Source organism: Colius striatus, chromosome 7, assembly GCF_028858725.1.
Source record: "Colius striatus isolate bColStr4 chromosome 7, bColStr4.1.hap1, whole genome shotgun sequence".
Classification (NCBI taxonomy): domain Eukaryota; kingdom Metazoa; phylum Chordata; class Aves; order Coliiformes; family Coliidae; genus Colius; species Colius striatus.
The window spans coordinates 36,170,424-36,186,058 of NC_084765.1; the positions used below are offsets into that span (position 1 = coordinate 36,170,424).

General features: G+C 53.5%; 1 protein-coding gene across 1 annotated transcript; it reads right to left on the reverse strand.

Annotated features, from left to right (window-relative positions):
- Nucleotides 1–1,665: 1,665 nt before the first annotated feature.
- On the reverse strand, nucleotides 1,666–9,890 carry RHCG (Rh family C glycoprotein). The gene is made up of 10 exons (XM_061999973.1): nucleotides 9,689–9,890; nucleotides 6,258–6,444; nucleotides 5,663–5,813; nucleotides 4,742–4,889; nucleotides 4,204–4,370; nucleotides 3,386–3,523; nucleotides 2,900–3,036; nucleotides 2,287–2,411; nucleotides 1,866–1,939; nucleotides 1,666–1,731 (listed from the first exon to the last, which is right to left on the reverse strand). The coding sequence occupies exons 1-10, from the start codon at nucleotides 9,873–9,875 to the stop codon at nucleotides 1,666–1,668; spliced, it is 1,380 nt and encodes a 459-aa protein (XP_061855957.1). The 5' UTR covers nucleotides 9,876–9,890.
- Nucleotides 9,891–15,635: the final 5,745 nt, after the last annotated feature.

Sequence of the window (15,635 nt, forward strand, 5' to 3'; positions counted from 1 at the left end):
GACCCCAGCACAGGGAAAACAGGAATTGGCCTTCATTTTCCCATCAGTGCCCTGAGGAAAGGGTGCAGCTTAATATAGGCTCGGCCTCTGCAGGGATCATTCTCCAGAGACCATTTCTAACCCCTGTCAGACCTACCTTTGCCATCATAAAAGAACAGACAATACATCACCAGCTGGCAGGAGAGCTAGAGCTCCTCATGGCCCAGCAACGGTATTTCTGAATTTCCCCGTAGCCAACAAGCCCCTTCCCTGCATCCCACACCTCTGCCATGCTGAGACCTTTCCTGTGGAGGATTTTAGGCCTTTTGTTTTTTTGTTATGCTTCTCTTTTCAACGGTGAGGTTGTCTCAGGCCAAACAGAGGCAACGTCAGTTCAGAACACAGCACCTCCTGCGCCTGGCTGTCCCCATCCCTGCTCCATGGCAGGGGAACACAGTGTTTCGGCGCCTCCTCCTCTGTCACAATGTTTTTCAGCTCCACCAAGCAAAGTGTCCAATTGGAGCAGAGCCTCCTGCTTCCATCTTTGCCGACATTTAATTAACATGCTGCTGCTGGCAGCCGCTGACAAATTCCAGAAATGTGTTGTAAAGGGTTTTTGTCTTTACCCAGCATGGAAAATGAGGGTGTCATATCCCAAGGGGATGTGAATAGCTACTTTTGACTCCCCCCCTCAGGTGTGAGAATTACAGCTAGACATGGTGAAGAGACCTATCAGCCCTCCTACCTCCTACCCCCTCCCCGCTTTTCCTCTCCCGCTCATCACATCATATCACCCTGGAAAACATGCAGGTTTTGGGCCTGATTTTCATCCCTGTCTCCTCCAACTCTAGCTGACGGTCCAGTTAAGAGCTGAGTATAGTGCTCTGGCTTGGGTCCTTCCCATCAGAATAGCACTGGTAAGTGGAAGGAGCAGTCTGATAGAACAGGAAGAAACAGCTGAAACCAAAGAAGCAGAAAGGGCCTTGCCAGCTTGTGCTGTACACACCAACAAGGCTCCCAGGGAGCTGATGGAGGCTCCAGTAGAGCAGGTCAAGGGAAGGCAATGATGAAGGCGTGTAAAAGTGTGGCCAGACTCAAAGCTAGCCCTCACCCAGGCCACAGATGGCACCGCCAGTGCACTCCAAAAAGCACCAGCCTGGCCTGTGCTTCCCACTCGGGCTCAGCCCCTGCTGTGCAAGGTCTGGCTGTTGCCTCCAGCTGCTGTATTTTAAGGTGTAAGGTCCCAAGCCAACTGTCTCCACAGGCCACCACCCTCCCTGCACCGTCACCATTCCTGCACCCCAGGAGTCTCCCAGCAGCTCTGCTTTATCCCCAGCAGCCAGGAGGTTGTCCAGTAGCCGCTTTGTGCCACGGGTGGGAGAGATGGGATCGGGGCGACATCCCACCCCGCTCTGCTACCGACACAAGCGAGCCCAGGCCTGGAAAGAATACGGTTTTATTTTATTCACGACAGCTGGTTACAAAAGCAGGAGAGGAGGGCAGAGCCGTGTGCCTCGTCTTCACGGGGAAGGGGGAGAAAAGAAGCCTTCGCCCCCCCGGCGCAGGGCCCCGGGGTCCCGTGGTGGGGGAAGAGGCTGGCAGGGGCCGCATCGCCGGCGGGAAGATGGCGGGCAGCCCCGCCGCCCTCCCGAGGGGACACAGCCCGCGGCGGGGGCGGCGGGGGGCTCAGGGCGAGGCGGGCTTGTCGGGGTTGTGCATGTGGTACACGTCGCTCTCCTCGTCCTCCGGCACCTGCGGCGCGGCACAGCCCCCTCAGCGCCGCGGGCCCACAGCGCCATCTTGTGCCTGCCGCGCCCCTCCTCCGCCCCGCTCCCGCTCCCGACCCGCGCCCGCCTCGGCCCGCGCCCGGACCGGACCCCACTCACCTCCCAGTAAATGTCGTCCTCAAAGCAGTTCTCGGCGGCGGCGTCGCCCCAGACTGGCAGCTTCAGGATGGCCCCTGGAAGCAGGCGGGCAGGGAGGTGGGCAAGGAGCCACAATGCCGTGTGGGATGCAGGCAGCGCGCCGATGGCCGGAGCCCACCTGTCCCGCCACGCCGATTGGTGCCGATACCCCCTTTTCTCCAACCCCTTTTGCCCTCGCACCCCCCTTGGTTGCCCGGTTTCCCCAGCTCTGATGGGCCGTGTGGTGGTCCCACTGCAGGGCACAGTGTGAACAAGCCAGGGGCTGCAACCCTCGCAACGCCCGTGGGAAGGACGTGTCCAGCCACAGGCAGAACATGCGTGCCTCCACTTCAGCCGCAGGCTGGACTCAGTCCTCCCTTCTCTATGCTCCCTTCCTGCTTACCCACAAGAGCCCCGCCAACCAAAGCCATCAGCAGAGAAACCACAATGCCGGCTGCCTGGAACCCTCCCTGGATGCTGGGTGTCCGTGTCTGGTACATCCCAGTGAAGTCAAATGCCTTGATGAACCTGCCAAGGGCAGAAATGGTGAGGATTCCTCCTGCAGATCTTCCCTGGCTCTGGAGGAGCAATGTTGCCCTGTTCCCTCAGGGCCCCTAGCCCCGTCCCTCCTCTGTAATTGCCCAGGAGAGTGTCACAAGGTCACAAAACACCACACGCTTCCTTCCCCTCTGGCCCTTGGAAAGCTTTACCTGAGGAGGAACCCAACATATAAACGTTTATTTTGTATTTCAGACCTTTAGCCTTACCTGATCTCTCAAAACTGTGCAGGGATGGAGGCACTTTCCTACCCATCATTCCCCAGAATAATGCAGCAGGGTTATGGCTCACTTTTTGAGGCCAGCAGAAGTCACCCACCCAAAACAGTCAGTGTACCCCATATTTTTGAGGGGCAAAGGGGAAAGCTTGAACAATTAACAACAGCTGCTAATTGTTCCTTATTCCCTGACCAAGGAGCCCGAGGTAGATTCTCAGAGAAGATTTTCAAGCTGTCTTACCCTTCCTTTCCATATACATCCTCTGTGGCTGCAGCTGCAGTGATGGCCCCTACAATGCCCCCAATGAGGCCTGGCATGGCGTGGAGGTTGTGGATGCCGCATGTGTCCTGGATGTGCAACCTGGACTCCAAGAAAGGCTGAGGGGAGGGGATGTAGAGAGAGATCAGGGACATGAGCACAGCTCTGGAAAGTATGAGTTCCTTCCATGAAGGACTAGGATAAGCAGGGAAGGAAGAGTGACACCATGTCCCATTAAAGAGCTAAGGGCTTGTAGACAAAGATGTGAACCAAGCTCAAGGTAAAACAACAATGTATTCTGCAAGCACTCTCCTGTTGGGAGACTGAACCTGAGCATTTTTGGGCATAAAATGGAGTCAGAAGCGAATCTGCAGAAGTGTTTGTGGAAAGCAGGAATCCTCAAAGGGAAGTAAATCCATTTCTGGTCTCAACAGGACCTGAGCTGCAGACCTCTACAGCAGCACTCACCGTGAGGTAGACATACCCCACCGTGGACACGATGCCAGAGATGAACCCGACAATGAGGGAGCCGTATGGAGTCAGCATCATCTCTGCACTGGTGCCCACGGCCACGCCGCCCGCCAGCGTTGCGTTCTGGATGTGGACCTGCAGGAGTAACCAGCTTGTCTTGGCATCTCAGGGAGATTGCAAATGGCAAAGAGGGAGAATCAGCTCTGAAAACGTTTTCGGGGGAAATATCAGGGCCCATTTTCCTGCTTGTTGGTGAAAAACAAGAGAAGAACAGGCAGCCTCTGTCTGTAGCACAGGCGCACATAGACTCCCACTCCCTGTACCACACACATTCTTTGCACAAATCTGAAAATCACACGAAATCTGGGTGGGGAGTTGTGATGAGATGGAAATTGTCTCACCCATGTGTCATGCAAGCACTGCTGTCACAGAGACATGTCACCCACACACATAACAGGTACAAGTCAGCCCCCCGATTGCTCACGAGCTGCCGCGCAGGCCCTGTTCAGCTTGCTGGGAAAGCACTGCCAAACACGGCTCTGCAACGAGCCCATCCATAGCTATTTGGGCAGAGCAAGCCCATTCCCTGCTGTAATTTAGGTCCACCACATGCAGTGGGGCATTGCCCTGCATCTCACTTTCCACTTGCTTATTCAACATAACCTCAGGGTTTCTGCCTGGTTGCTGGTTTCACTGTCATGCCCTGAAATCCACTGTCTGTTCAGCAAAGGAGAAGTGCCAATTGTTTCCTGGACCCTCAATCAACCTTATTACAATGGCCCTGGGCAATGCAGGACTCTCTGCTTCCAGCTTACCATGTCAAGCTTGCCTTTCTTCTGCAGCATGCTGGAGAAGGCCATTGTGGTGAGGACACAAGCAGCCAGTGAGCAGTATGTGTTAATGGCAGCCCGGTGCTGTGCATCCCCATGGTCAGAAATTGCTGAGTTAAAACTGGGCCAGTACATCCATAGATACAGAGTACCTGGGGGCAAAGAAAAGAATGGGAAAAGAGAGAATACAGGGATTGAAAAAGCCTCTAAAGGTGATCTTTCTGTACAGGGGAAAGTTAAATCCTATAGTCCTGCTGTTGTGGAGCTGTAGCCCATGTGATGTGAAGGGACTGGCTGAGAAGGGGAACCAAAATGCTTCCTTGTCTTCCCAGGCAACATCTCAGCCCAGGCACTGGTGAAGGGAGCTGTGAAGGTAGCTGAGAGACATGGCAGACCAGGATACAGAGCTTCTCAGCCCCAGGCCCTAGTTTCAGTCTGCTTTTCCCAGAGATGCAGGCGGGACCATCCTTCTGCAGCGAGTGCTCTGCATGTAGCAGCACCTCTGAGGTGGGGGCTGACTCACCGATCATAGCGAAGAGGTCAGAGTGGTACACGGAGCCCTGCTTGTCCTTACTCTGCTCCAGGTTGGGTCTGTACAGGATGCGTGTCACCGTGAGGCCAAAGTAGGCTCCGAAGGTGTGAATGGTCATGGAGCCACCCGCGTCCTTCACCTGCAGCCGTGGGGAAACAGAGGTTTGCTTCTGCAGTCGGTGCTCATTCTGGAGCTGAGGGCTGCTTTGCATCGTGCCCAGTCTCTCTGTCCACTTGTCCTTCCAGCCTGTCCTCAGTCATGGGAAAGGGTGCCTAAAAACATTCTGGTCTTGCTATCTATCCTGCTCACTTGGTCCAGTGCATGGCCATGGCGTTCCTCTTAGCATCCTCTTAGAAAGTATTGAGGCAGAGGGGAGTTTCTGACCTGTCTCAATGGCAAGCAGGTTGCAGCAACAGCCAGGTTGGCTCCCAAGTACAGTCAGGTCTTCTGGGAACTCGTTTGCTTCCCAGCCCTCCAAACCCTCTCTTGGAGGGCAGCAACCCTGCCTCTGTCTGTAGACATCTCGTCCTCTTTGTCACTTGGTTTCCCACTACAACATCCATATTCCAGCAGGGAAAAGAGATGAGAAGGAAATCTCAGGCATAAAGACAGTGGCTGGGCATAAAGACGGTGACTGATTATTTGTGCTAAGGCTCTTAATTTGCCTTGGGAGCTGTGACAGAGGGAACCAGTGCTTTTGAATTGCCATGTTTGTGGTTGAAGATCTCCCTTCTCAAGGGAAGTACCACCTGCTGACCTTCTCCTTCATAATCTATCCACTTTGTCTGCCTGAATTCTTGCATTTCAAATCCTTATGAAGGCAGTGGCTTGGGAGACAAAGGGAGACAATTTAGAGAGATGCAGAGAGGAAGGAGCGGAGCAGAACCAAGTGTGTGCTGGCTAAGGCCTTACATGAAGCAGGTTGAGGAGGATGTACTCGTTCACTGCGAAGAGCGTGACTTGAAACAAAGTCATGACGAGGAGCTGTATGGGGCTGGTTTTGCCCAGGATGGCCCCAAAGGCAATGCACACAGAGCCCACACAGAAATCAGCATTGATCAGGCTAGAAAATGGGAAAGAAAATTAGGGATTAGCAAGGAAATACCCTTTTGTAACTCACCCTCACCCACCCCCAGCCCTAGAGATCCCACATGAAGACAAAGAGAGGAGACAGCCCTGGATTTCCCACTGACCTTCCTCCCAGCCTCACTTGCTGGCTAGGAAAAGTGCTTTCCCCTAAAGTTGATCATGTGTCTGTGGTGCTTGGCTTGGGACTAAGAGGTGACACTCATCTCAGTTTCCCTTTGAGCACTACCACTGTAACAGCAGGTAGTTTTGGGTTAAAAGATGGGAAGTGAGTGGAGGTGTGTGGGAGGTGGGGGGAAGACATTTTGGTGACTCATTGGCACATAACAAAGGGACAGGAGCTGGCAGCTTCTTGGCTCCCATCCTAGCTCTGCCACTGGCCAGTCATGAGGTGTCATCCAAGAGCCCATCTCCTCCTTACTTCTCCACTCCAACGAGGATCTTCCCGTTCTTGAAAGAGTGGAACCAGCCTTGCATCAGGAGAGCCCACTGGATCCCAAAGGCAGCAAGGAGGAAGTTGAAACCCACAGCTCCAAATCCATACCGCTTGAGGAACATCATGAGGAAGCCAAAGCCCACAAAGATCATCACGTGGACATCCTGGAAAGCTGTGCAGAGGGAAGGGACTGTCAGCCCTCTGGGGGCAGCAGGGCTGGGAGTGCCATTTGAATCTGGTGGTGGAAGGAAACTGACTGCATTTGTGGCAATAGGGATGAAAGTCAAGAGAAAATCTGTGTTTGTCATGTGTCTCAATATTTCTAAGTCTGAAAATGGCTCAGCTTCCAGAAACCAGTTTTTGGTTAAAAGGCTCAGTCTTGGAAGTAAAAAATGTTTGTTAAAAGCTGCATGCAAGAGAAATCTGGACACTAATGGAGAGTATAAAGGAAAACAGGTTTCTATTCAGATTGGTTTTTTCCCCCTTTTGTAAAATCTCATAAAATGTCATGCAAAAGGAACAGTGACATTTTGTTAAAAACACATGAATGGTTGCTTCGGGTAGGTCCATCCAATGCAAGGTCTGGTGATGGCTCAGAGAAAGAAGAGTATAAAAACAAGGGAAGTTTACGAGTACATTTAAAAATGCCATTGAAATCAGTGGCAGAACACCCTTGAGACCAGGATCCCACCTGGTGAGATTTTGAGTGCTTAAACCGGAGAGACCCAGTTCTTCCCACAAATGCTCTGACCTGCTGACTCCAACCCCTCAGATGCCCTTCCCCGGGGGAAACCAAACCTGTGTGAGCCTCTTTAAAGAGACCTTTGGGTGCAGTAAAGCTGCTGTACTTTTTAATGCTGCATGCTTCCATCAGATAAGCAATGAAGTGAACTGAAATGCTGCATACTTACAAACTGTAGCACACAAACCCTCAGAGTGGAGGCCACTCTGCCCAGTGGCCTCAGCCAAGGCTGAGATCCCCCCGGGAGACTCCCACCAGCAAACTGCCACGGTGGAACAGGTAAACACAGTGTTGATGGAGCCATGCCAGCGAGTCCTGCGTTACGCAGGGCACAAATCATTACAGCCACTGTAACCAGCAATGTCTGTGCACCTCAGATGAGGCATAAGCTCAGGGCAAAGGAAATTCAGTAACTGAGGATTTGCCCTACCCTGAATCTATGCTGAAATCCAGCAGCCTCAGATCTGCTCCCACAGGACAGTGGGGTTGTATCTGCTGTTTCCACTAAGGGCTGGATGAGGATGTGGGTGAGGTGTGGCTCTGCAGAAACCATAGCTTTCATCCTCTGGTGCTTTACAAGATCTTGCAACTTGTTTAAGGAAGAGCATTTTCACAGGCTCCAGTAACGTGGTGCCATGTTGCAGACAAGACAATTTGATCTGAGCTGGCACTGTTCAGCAGAGGTCACTTCAAATGCACTTCTCCACATACCCTAAGAACCACTCTTCCTAACTCTAGTTTTACCGTAGAATCCCACAGACTTTCCCACTGCAGGTGTATTTATTCTCCCCACTTCTCCAGTGTAAGCAACACAATATACAGCTAAAATTATCTGCTGCTGTTTGCATTATATATTCCCACTTTCATCCTAAAAGCAGAAATACATCACATTTAAAGCTGTGGACTCTGTGTCCTCCAAAAACACAGAGGACCCCCATTGTGTGTTAGACACTGTACAAACTCAGGAGGAAGAGCAGGTCTTTCTTCAAACTGCACCAAATGTAAAGCTTTTTTCAAACCCTGGCATTTGTTTTCCCTTGGAGAGCGATGTTGGCATTGCTCTGAGGCAGCAGGTGCTGCTGTGCCCTATAGGTTTTGTGACACTGCTGTTGATGGAGGGCAATTGCCATTATTATGAAGAGGAAATGTTTGGGCTTTGGGAATGCTACCTGTGCTGAAGAGTGTCATTTCTTTTTCCTAGACAGCAGATGAGTCACCCATTAGGCAATATCAATGTGTGATTCAAATTGGGAATTGTCACACTGACTGGACGTGTCAGTGGGCACCACTGACACAACCATGCACAGGCTTCCTTCTGTCTGCCTTCCCAACCATCTCTGGGCTTGGAGGACCTGTCAGTTTATCCTATTCCACTGCCATTGTGGACAGGTCCTGCGGACAGCAGTGGTCACAGACACATTAATACAAATTGTCTTCTGAGCAGCGCTGGATGGGCACAGGGTTCAAATCGCCAGGGTCTGGCTGTCTTGCCATATTTGTCCATCTTTGCAGAGAGAGAATATTTCTGATTAGATAACAGAAAAAAAAACCCAGTTCTGCTTTTGGGGACATAAGCCTTTCCTCAAGTCTGAAACAGAAATGTGATTCAAAGGTAAATTGAGCTAAGTAGTTGCCCTTAGGGTTTAGTTGTGTGAATACATGCAGCCGTTGGAGGGGCACTGCAGAGCAGGGGTGGGATATGTCGACAGAAGAGATGTCATGTCCTTAGCTCCTACAAGCCATTCTTTGGACCCCTGATGTCCTCCCAGCACATCAGTGCCAAAAGCAGCCTTTGAACACTGCTGCTGCTTCGTGCCAACTCTCTGTGGGGTTAGTCCCAAAGGCTGACCTGGAGGGAGAGCCCAGGGCAGCCACAGCTGTACACTAACCCAGAGGCCAGCTGAGCAGCAGGTTTCTGTAAGCAAATCCTCTCCTGAACTAGCTAATCCTCAGCAGCTACAGGTTTCTATAGCTTCTTTGATTTAGCAGGTGTTTTTAATGGAAATGTTCTAAATAGATGCATGACTCAGGCCTGTTGCTTCCTTGGAAACAATTGCCTACAGAAGCAGCCTGTTCTGAACAGCTCACAAAGATGACCAGCCCTGGAGATGAAAGCCAGCCAAAGGCACTGCCTGGCCAGAAGGGCTTTAACCACCTGAATAATCCCCATGGCAGTATGGGGCAGAGACCCCAGAGCCCTGGGAACCTGGCAGGTTAGGAGGACTTTGGCATCAAAATGCCAGTAGCTAAAGGGTAATTTATTAGTGAGGGGGAGGGCGTAGGAAGGGGAGGAAGATGTCACAGGATCTCGACAGCCGTTCCTCCGGATGCATAGCAAAGCTTGCTCTGATCCGGAGCCGAGGGAGGGGGCAGAAAGCCGAAACTTGCAGGGTGCTGGGAACACGTCAGCCCTATTCCTGGAAAAAAGATGTCACATACTGATGTCACAGTCCCCTGCTGACAGAGCCCCAAGAACACTGGAGGGCCACGAGGCTTTTCTCTTGCTCTTTGGTGTTCCCCAAACCAGCCTCAAGGCAAGAGCCTGACTTTCCAGCAATTGGTGGAGATGCTGCCTCTGACAGGCTCTGCCATGGGATGGGATGGGATGGGATGGGATGGGATGGGATGGGATGGGGACTAACCAGCATCAGGACTAGGTTTCCCAAATACTCACATGGGTATCGAAAGTAGAAATCATTCTCCATGTCACTGGTCAGGTTCATGTCATGCTTCTCTTCCTCCCAGTGTGCATCAGCTTCGGGGCCAAAGCGCACAAAGACCCCGAAGAGGACAATCATGGCCACCTCCCAGAGAAGGCACACGAGCGGGAGCCGCCAGCGCATGGACGTGTTCTTCGCCATCCTCCTGTGCCTCGGCTGCTCCCTCAGCACGGATCCCTGGGGGCCTGGCAGCCCGCACCAGCCCACGTCCCCCGCACCCAGCCAAGGCTGCCCACATATATAGGTTGGAGAGGACAAGGTGGGGCCCAGGGAGGTGCCTGCAGCAGGATCACATTTCAGAGTGCAGGAGCTTAGGCAAGCTTGCTCCTCTTAGCCTTCTTCCTCCTTGGGAGGAGGAACAGCTCTCTGGCACCTTCTCTCTGAGCTGCTCCGAGCACCTCTGAGCTCCTGAGCACCTCTGAGCCCTTGAGCACCTCTGAGCCCTGCCTCCCCTGGACAAGTGGATGTGGAGGCCAGTGTGAGCGGGGAGTGGAGCCTGGGCGTCCTGCCCCCTGCTCTGCCCAGCCCCACACCCCTTCCCTTCCCCTTCCAGGAGCACAGTGACCCTCGCAGCACGCAGCAGCCTCCCTCCCTGCACTGGGTGCTCCCCTCACCACCCCACCCAGCTCTGCAGGCCCCCTTCCCCAGCTGGAACCATGCTGAAGGCAGGGTGCCCCTTGCTCCAGCTCTTGGCTGTCCCCCACATCTCACAGGGCACAGCAGTAGCCCCAGGATGCCCTTTATCCTGGGGTGAGCCCATCCTGATCCTCGCTTTGCAGTGTGCATCCAGGCAGTCAACTGCACCCAGCGAGCCAGGGTCAAGGTGGGCTGCGACAGGGTTGCCACCCCATGCAGGGCAACTCTCAGAGCCTCTTGGGCAACGGTCATCAGGGTCCATTTCCTCCTGAAAACCTGTGTCTTGGATGTGGAGATGGTGGGGTAAACAGCCTTGCTGCAGTAGTAGTCTGCCTGGGGCTCCCCACTCCCTAATCAGAGCAGCTGGCTCTCTGTGACCAAGAGCAAATGGAGCTGAGCACAGGGGCCAGACTCCCTATTGATGACCAGAAGGTGAGTTGTGGGGCTTCCCCACATCCCTGCCAAGGCAGCCTGAGTCATTGGGCTGGGCTTTTGGAAAAGCAGTTTGTGGGGCAGTCCCAGGAGGAAGAGGAAGACCTATCCTTCAAGCCAAAGACCAAGATCCTGCATGCATGCACAGACATGCAATGACCCTGCCAGGGCTTCCATGTATAAGGATGTTTGTGTGACACATGTCCCATCATTTCCCAGAGTGATTTACCCAGCAAGACACCCTGGGCTGGGGTTTCAGAAACCAGTGCCCTGAAATGGTGCCGGAGAACTCAGTGCTGCAGCCTAAACATCCCTGCCTCTGACATGAGCCTTTCTTTAATTAATAAACATAAACACAATACTCCTTTTTCCCCCAGTTTTGAACCATGTGCTCTTTCCCCATAGAGCTGGGCAAGTCCTTCAAACAGATCCCAGCTCCTTCCTCTCCCTGCAGATCCCTGAGATGCCTGTCAATCTTCAAGAGATGAAAGACTGCAGCCCAGGCAAGCTGCCCAAATGTGCTGATGGCATCTAATTGTGGCCTGCAGGCTGAGCAAGCAGCACTGATTTCTATGTTGATTAGGCAATGATTTGAGTTTATTATTTTTTCTTGTTTGCTTTCTTCTCAAAATGACAGATGGCAGAAAAAATGCTGTGGATGGCCTTGAAGAGACTGACGGCCATACAAAATCATGCTTCAGCCTCATCTGAGCCTCGTGCAGGCAGCAGGGCAGAGACAGCTTTGGGAAGAGCTGCGGAAATGCAGCTCAGGAGCACTTCTGTGTGGCAGAAGAACCAGCCAGCAATCCAGACACACTGGGGAGGGTCAGCTGGGAGTAAGACAGCAGGTGAACACAGCAAGTGAACACTGGACCACGGGAGAGCATCGGGGTGCAGGTTCCTTCCTGCGGGTGGGAGGTGGGGCCACGAACTAGTGCTGTGCTTGTTTTGGCAAAGATCCAGAGCAGCACCTCTCCCCTCCTGTCTGTGCTGGTGCTGAGGAAAAAAGAACCCCCTCTGCCTGGCCCTTACCCTGCATGGGCAGAGCTCCAGCTGGCTTTGGCTAGACTGGTGTCATTTGGTGGATGTTGCTGTTGTCCTGAGGACGGGCACTCCCTCAAGCAATGCTTCTCAGGGCCCACCCACCATGTTTTTGGGTCTCTCATTACACAGGTTTTCTGCAGGGCAGCCTCAGCTGCAGGCCCCAGGAAAGAGGAGATCTCTAGATAGAAAGAAGCTGCGATCCCTAAACAATACCTGGGCTCTAATCACTAGAAGCACTGTTGATAGTTGCATGTTCTTATGCCAGCTACGTGGTAGGACCAGTCTTCTGCCCTACCCTGGAGCAGCTTAGACACTTTGAGAAAGACACCACAAAGGCACAGGGGAGCATTTTATAACACAAAGGAACTTGCTAAGGTAGTGTAGCCACCAGCAATTATGCTTTGGGATTACTCTTTAGCAGAAGAAAGCAAGCTGCAGAGTTTTTCTAATCCCTGGTCTCGCTGAAATGGCAGCTTGGCAGCCCTTGCACAGCCCAGGAGGCAGCAGCTCTGACCCCCTCGCTCTCCCGAGCCCCTCTCCCCTGTGTCTAGAGGCTGAGGACAAAGGCTAATGGCTTTTCTGCTGGTATGATAGTCTCACCTTGCTGCACTGCCTTGCACTGCCTCTCCTTATCCACTTGCACATCAGCACTTGGCCACCTCAGTCCCAGCAGGGCTGGCATGCTCTACTGGCTGCCTCTGCCGTGAGAGCCCATTAAAGCCCAGCTTCTCTCCGGGCTCCTTTGCAGGGCTGGGGTAGCACTGGGGAGGCTGCCAGGGCAGCGCCAGCACAAGTCCCTGCCCCATGCTGGCAGAGCAGTTCTTGCAATGGGTTAGACCACGTCCTTTGCATCCACCCTACAAGGTACTAAACTGCATGGTAGGATGCATGGGGCAGATTTCACGTTGCCCCAGTCACAAATATCAAGCTGCTGAAAACCCTTGTTGGGAACTCCATGCTGGTGAGAGCCAGCACAGTGCCTGTTAAAGGCAGTGCTCACTGGCTCCACCACAGAATCAGGCCCATCAGGTCCAGCACTCCTAAGATCGACAAAGTCTCCCCAAAAATCAGCAGGATGATGGTGAGGGAAGAGAGGCAGGTTCATTTGCCCTTCTGCTCTGGAGACATGGGACTAGGTCTGGCAGCAGTCAGGTCTCGGTTGCCTTGGGAAGGCTCTGGGTGAGAGTTGTACAGTACTGGTCCCAGCTGGGTCTTTCCCAGTTTCTCATTTTTGTGAGCACTAAAAATGTTTGAGAGATATAAAACCAGAATTTAAAGCACATAGGAATCCCTCCATGTTGCCTGGAGGCTTCAAGGCAGCTTAACCCTGGAGAGGAGGGAACGGTGGCTCCTTGGGTCATTGCAAACTATTTTGGCAGATCTTATGGCAGCCAATGCTGGGCTGAGGCGCTGGGCTGAGGCACTGTGCTGGCTCCAAGAGCAACCACAAAGCCGAGGCCTCTGGGGATTTGGAGGTTCCCAGGGGAGGGCAGAGCTGGAAACACCATCTCCACTGTCTGCAGTGCTGTGGGTACTGGCCTGACAGTCCTTGCCTGCTTACCCTTGCCTTTCCCTCCTTTACCTCCCAGCAGCTCCAAGGACTCACTGGAGTGAGGAAAATCAGGTAAAGCCAGGTGATACCAGAACTTCTCCAGGGGAAGTGTGAGGCTGGGCCAGCCCACATGCAGAGGGCATCAATCCCTGCTCCTGGCTGGATTTTTATCTTGGAGCTCATGCTGCCTTGCTGAGCTCACTGGCAGTCAGAAGGGAAGCAGATAAATTATCTTCCATTAAGATGGAGAACCAAAGAAGTTACCTCCCCAGGAGGCGGCAGTGACCTGCCATGTCATGCTACACCCAGGCCAAAACCACCTCTGAGGACTTCAATGCCCAAGAAGCGCAGCCACCCCCTCCAGCTGCCTCTTTTCCTTCCTGCAGCTCCCTCCCTTCTCAGACAACTGCCTGGAGATCCACTGAGGAGCCCTATTCCCAGTTCAGCTTGCTCTCCAGAATTAGTGGGCAAAGCAGCAGCTACTACCAGTAGCCTTTGCGCACATCAGGTGGAGAGGGCTCAGAAACCTTCACACAGCACAAGTGAGTCTGGTGATTAAAGGTGACTCTTTGCTTGTATGGGTCCTTGAGGAGTGTCCTGAAAGCAAAGCATCTGAGTCAATCCAAAACAAAACCTTTTGTGTCTGGCTCAGCAGAACGGTAAACTGTGCAGTGGGGTGGGACAGTAGTGGTGTGGTGGGAGATCACACAGTTCATTCAGGTCTGGGTTTTCTCAGCCCTTTTTTCAGGTCTCACCATTAAATATCACTCAGACAGAAATGCTGGAAAAAGGTCAAAGTAAAGCAAGACTTGAAGTTAAAGAAAAACCTCTCTGGACCAAAGTGCCAACTAAACGTGAGCCTAATTTACAAATTATTTTTCTTGTGCTCTCTCCCTCCTCTCAAGAAATCACATTTATCAGCAAGTAAATGATTGTCCAGAAAGAGCCCAGGGGCTCTGTTTGACAAAGGATAAGTCAATGTCCTTGGGGAGCAGACAGAGAGGGCAAACGCCTCTGCAAGCAGCACAAGTGTGGGGCAGGGTGAGAAGCAGAGGAGTGAGTGACTGTGGCTGTCATGCTGGGGAACATGCAGCTCACTGGGGCTCAGGCACCAGCTCTGGTGGCTTTCCCAAGAGCTGGATGGCCTTCAAGAGCAAATACACTGGAATGGGCAAGAAAAGAGCAGAGGCTTGAGCAGCTGATGGCAATTCCTGTGTGCAGAGCTGTCAGGCCCTGCTGGGAAACTCCCCTGTGCCCTGAGTCTGTTTCTGGTCCCAGGAGGCTTGTGATAAGGCAGGTTTTGGTCACACTCTGCTAAATGTCCTCAGTGGGCTGCTCAGACACTCTTTTAAGTCTGTGCCAGTGGTTTGGCAATGGCAGCTGGAGCATGGTGGGGTTGGCTCTTCTTCAGGGCTTGTACAGCAGAGTGATAGAGTGACAAGCAGCATGAGATGTCTCACAGGGCCAAGAGCAAGCACCAGCCAGGAGGAGTGACCCATGGGTCCCTAGGAAGCCCTCATCCCCAGCACCACAGACCCTGCTGTCCTTCCCTTGCTCTTGGTGGCAGGTTCCCCCTGCGCACTCAAGTGGATCAGCTCCTTGTTCCAGATCATTAAAATCACTTGTGTTCACAGTCACCAGCGAAGCCGAATGGGAGGTTTATCGCCGCTTGTCGTTGTTGCTTTATAAATACAACCGGCTGCTGGTGACACTGGTTTTGGCTGGGACAGTCAGGCTCCGGGGAGAAGGGTGGGCTGGACATCTGGGCGGCTCTGGTCTGCAGGGCTGGCTCCCCCCGTTACCCGCTGCGATCCGCCCGCGCCCCAGATCACTGCCAACAGCCACGGCGCAAGACGTGCTGCAGGACCTGAGGGGAGACGATGCTCAGGGGCGAGGGGGCTGATGACAACCCGGAGTTCTCCTCTTCCACCTCTCTGGACGTGAGCCCGTGTCCGGGAAGCCCGACCCCACACCTCTACGGCACCCTACGGGCCCTGGCATGTCCTCGGGCGAGGCTCCGAGGGGAGGACTCCGGGCTGATATCTGCCCCGGGCCCGCGAGGCCTTCCGGGCAGCTGGCGGGGCTCCTGCCTGCCCCGGTCCCACGCGCCCGGGGGCGACCGAGCGGTGCCGGGGCTGCGGAGACGCCGATTTGCGAGAGGGAACGGCAGGGCGACCTCCAGCGGGACCAGGAGCCTGCGGCCGGCTGGGCTGGGCGGGGCGGGGCCGGGCTGGGCT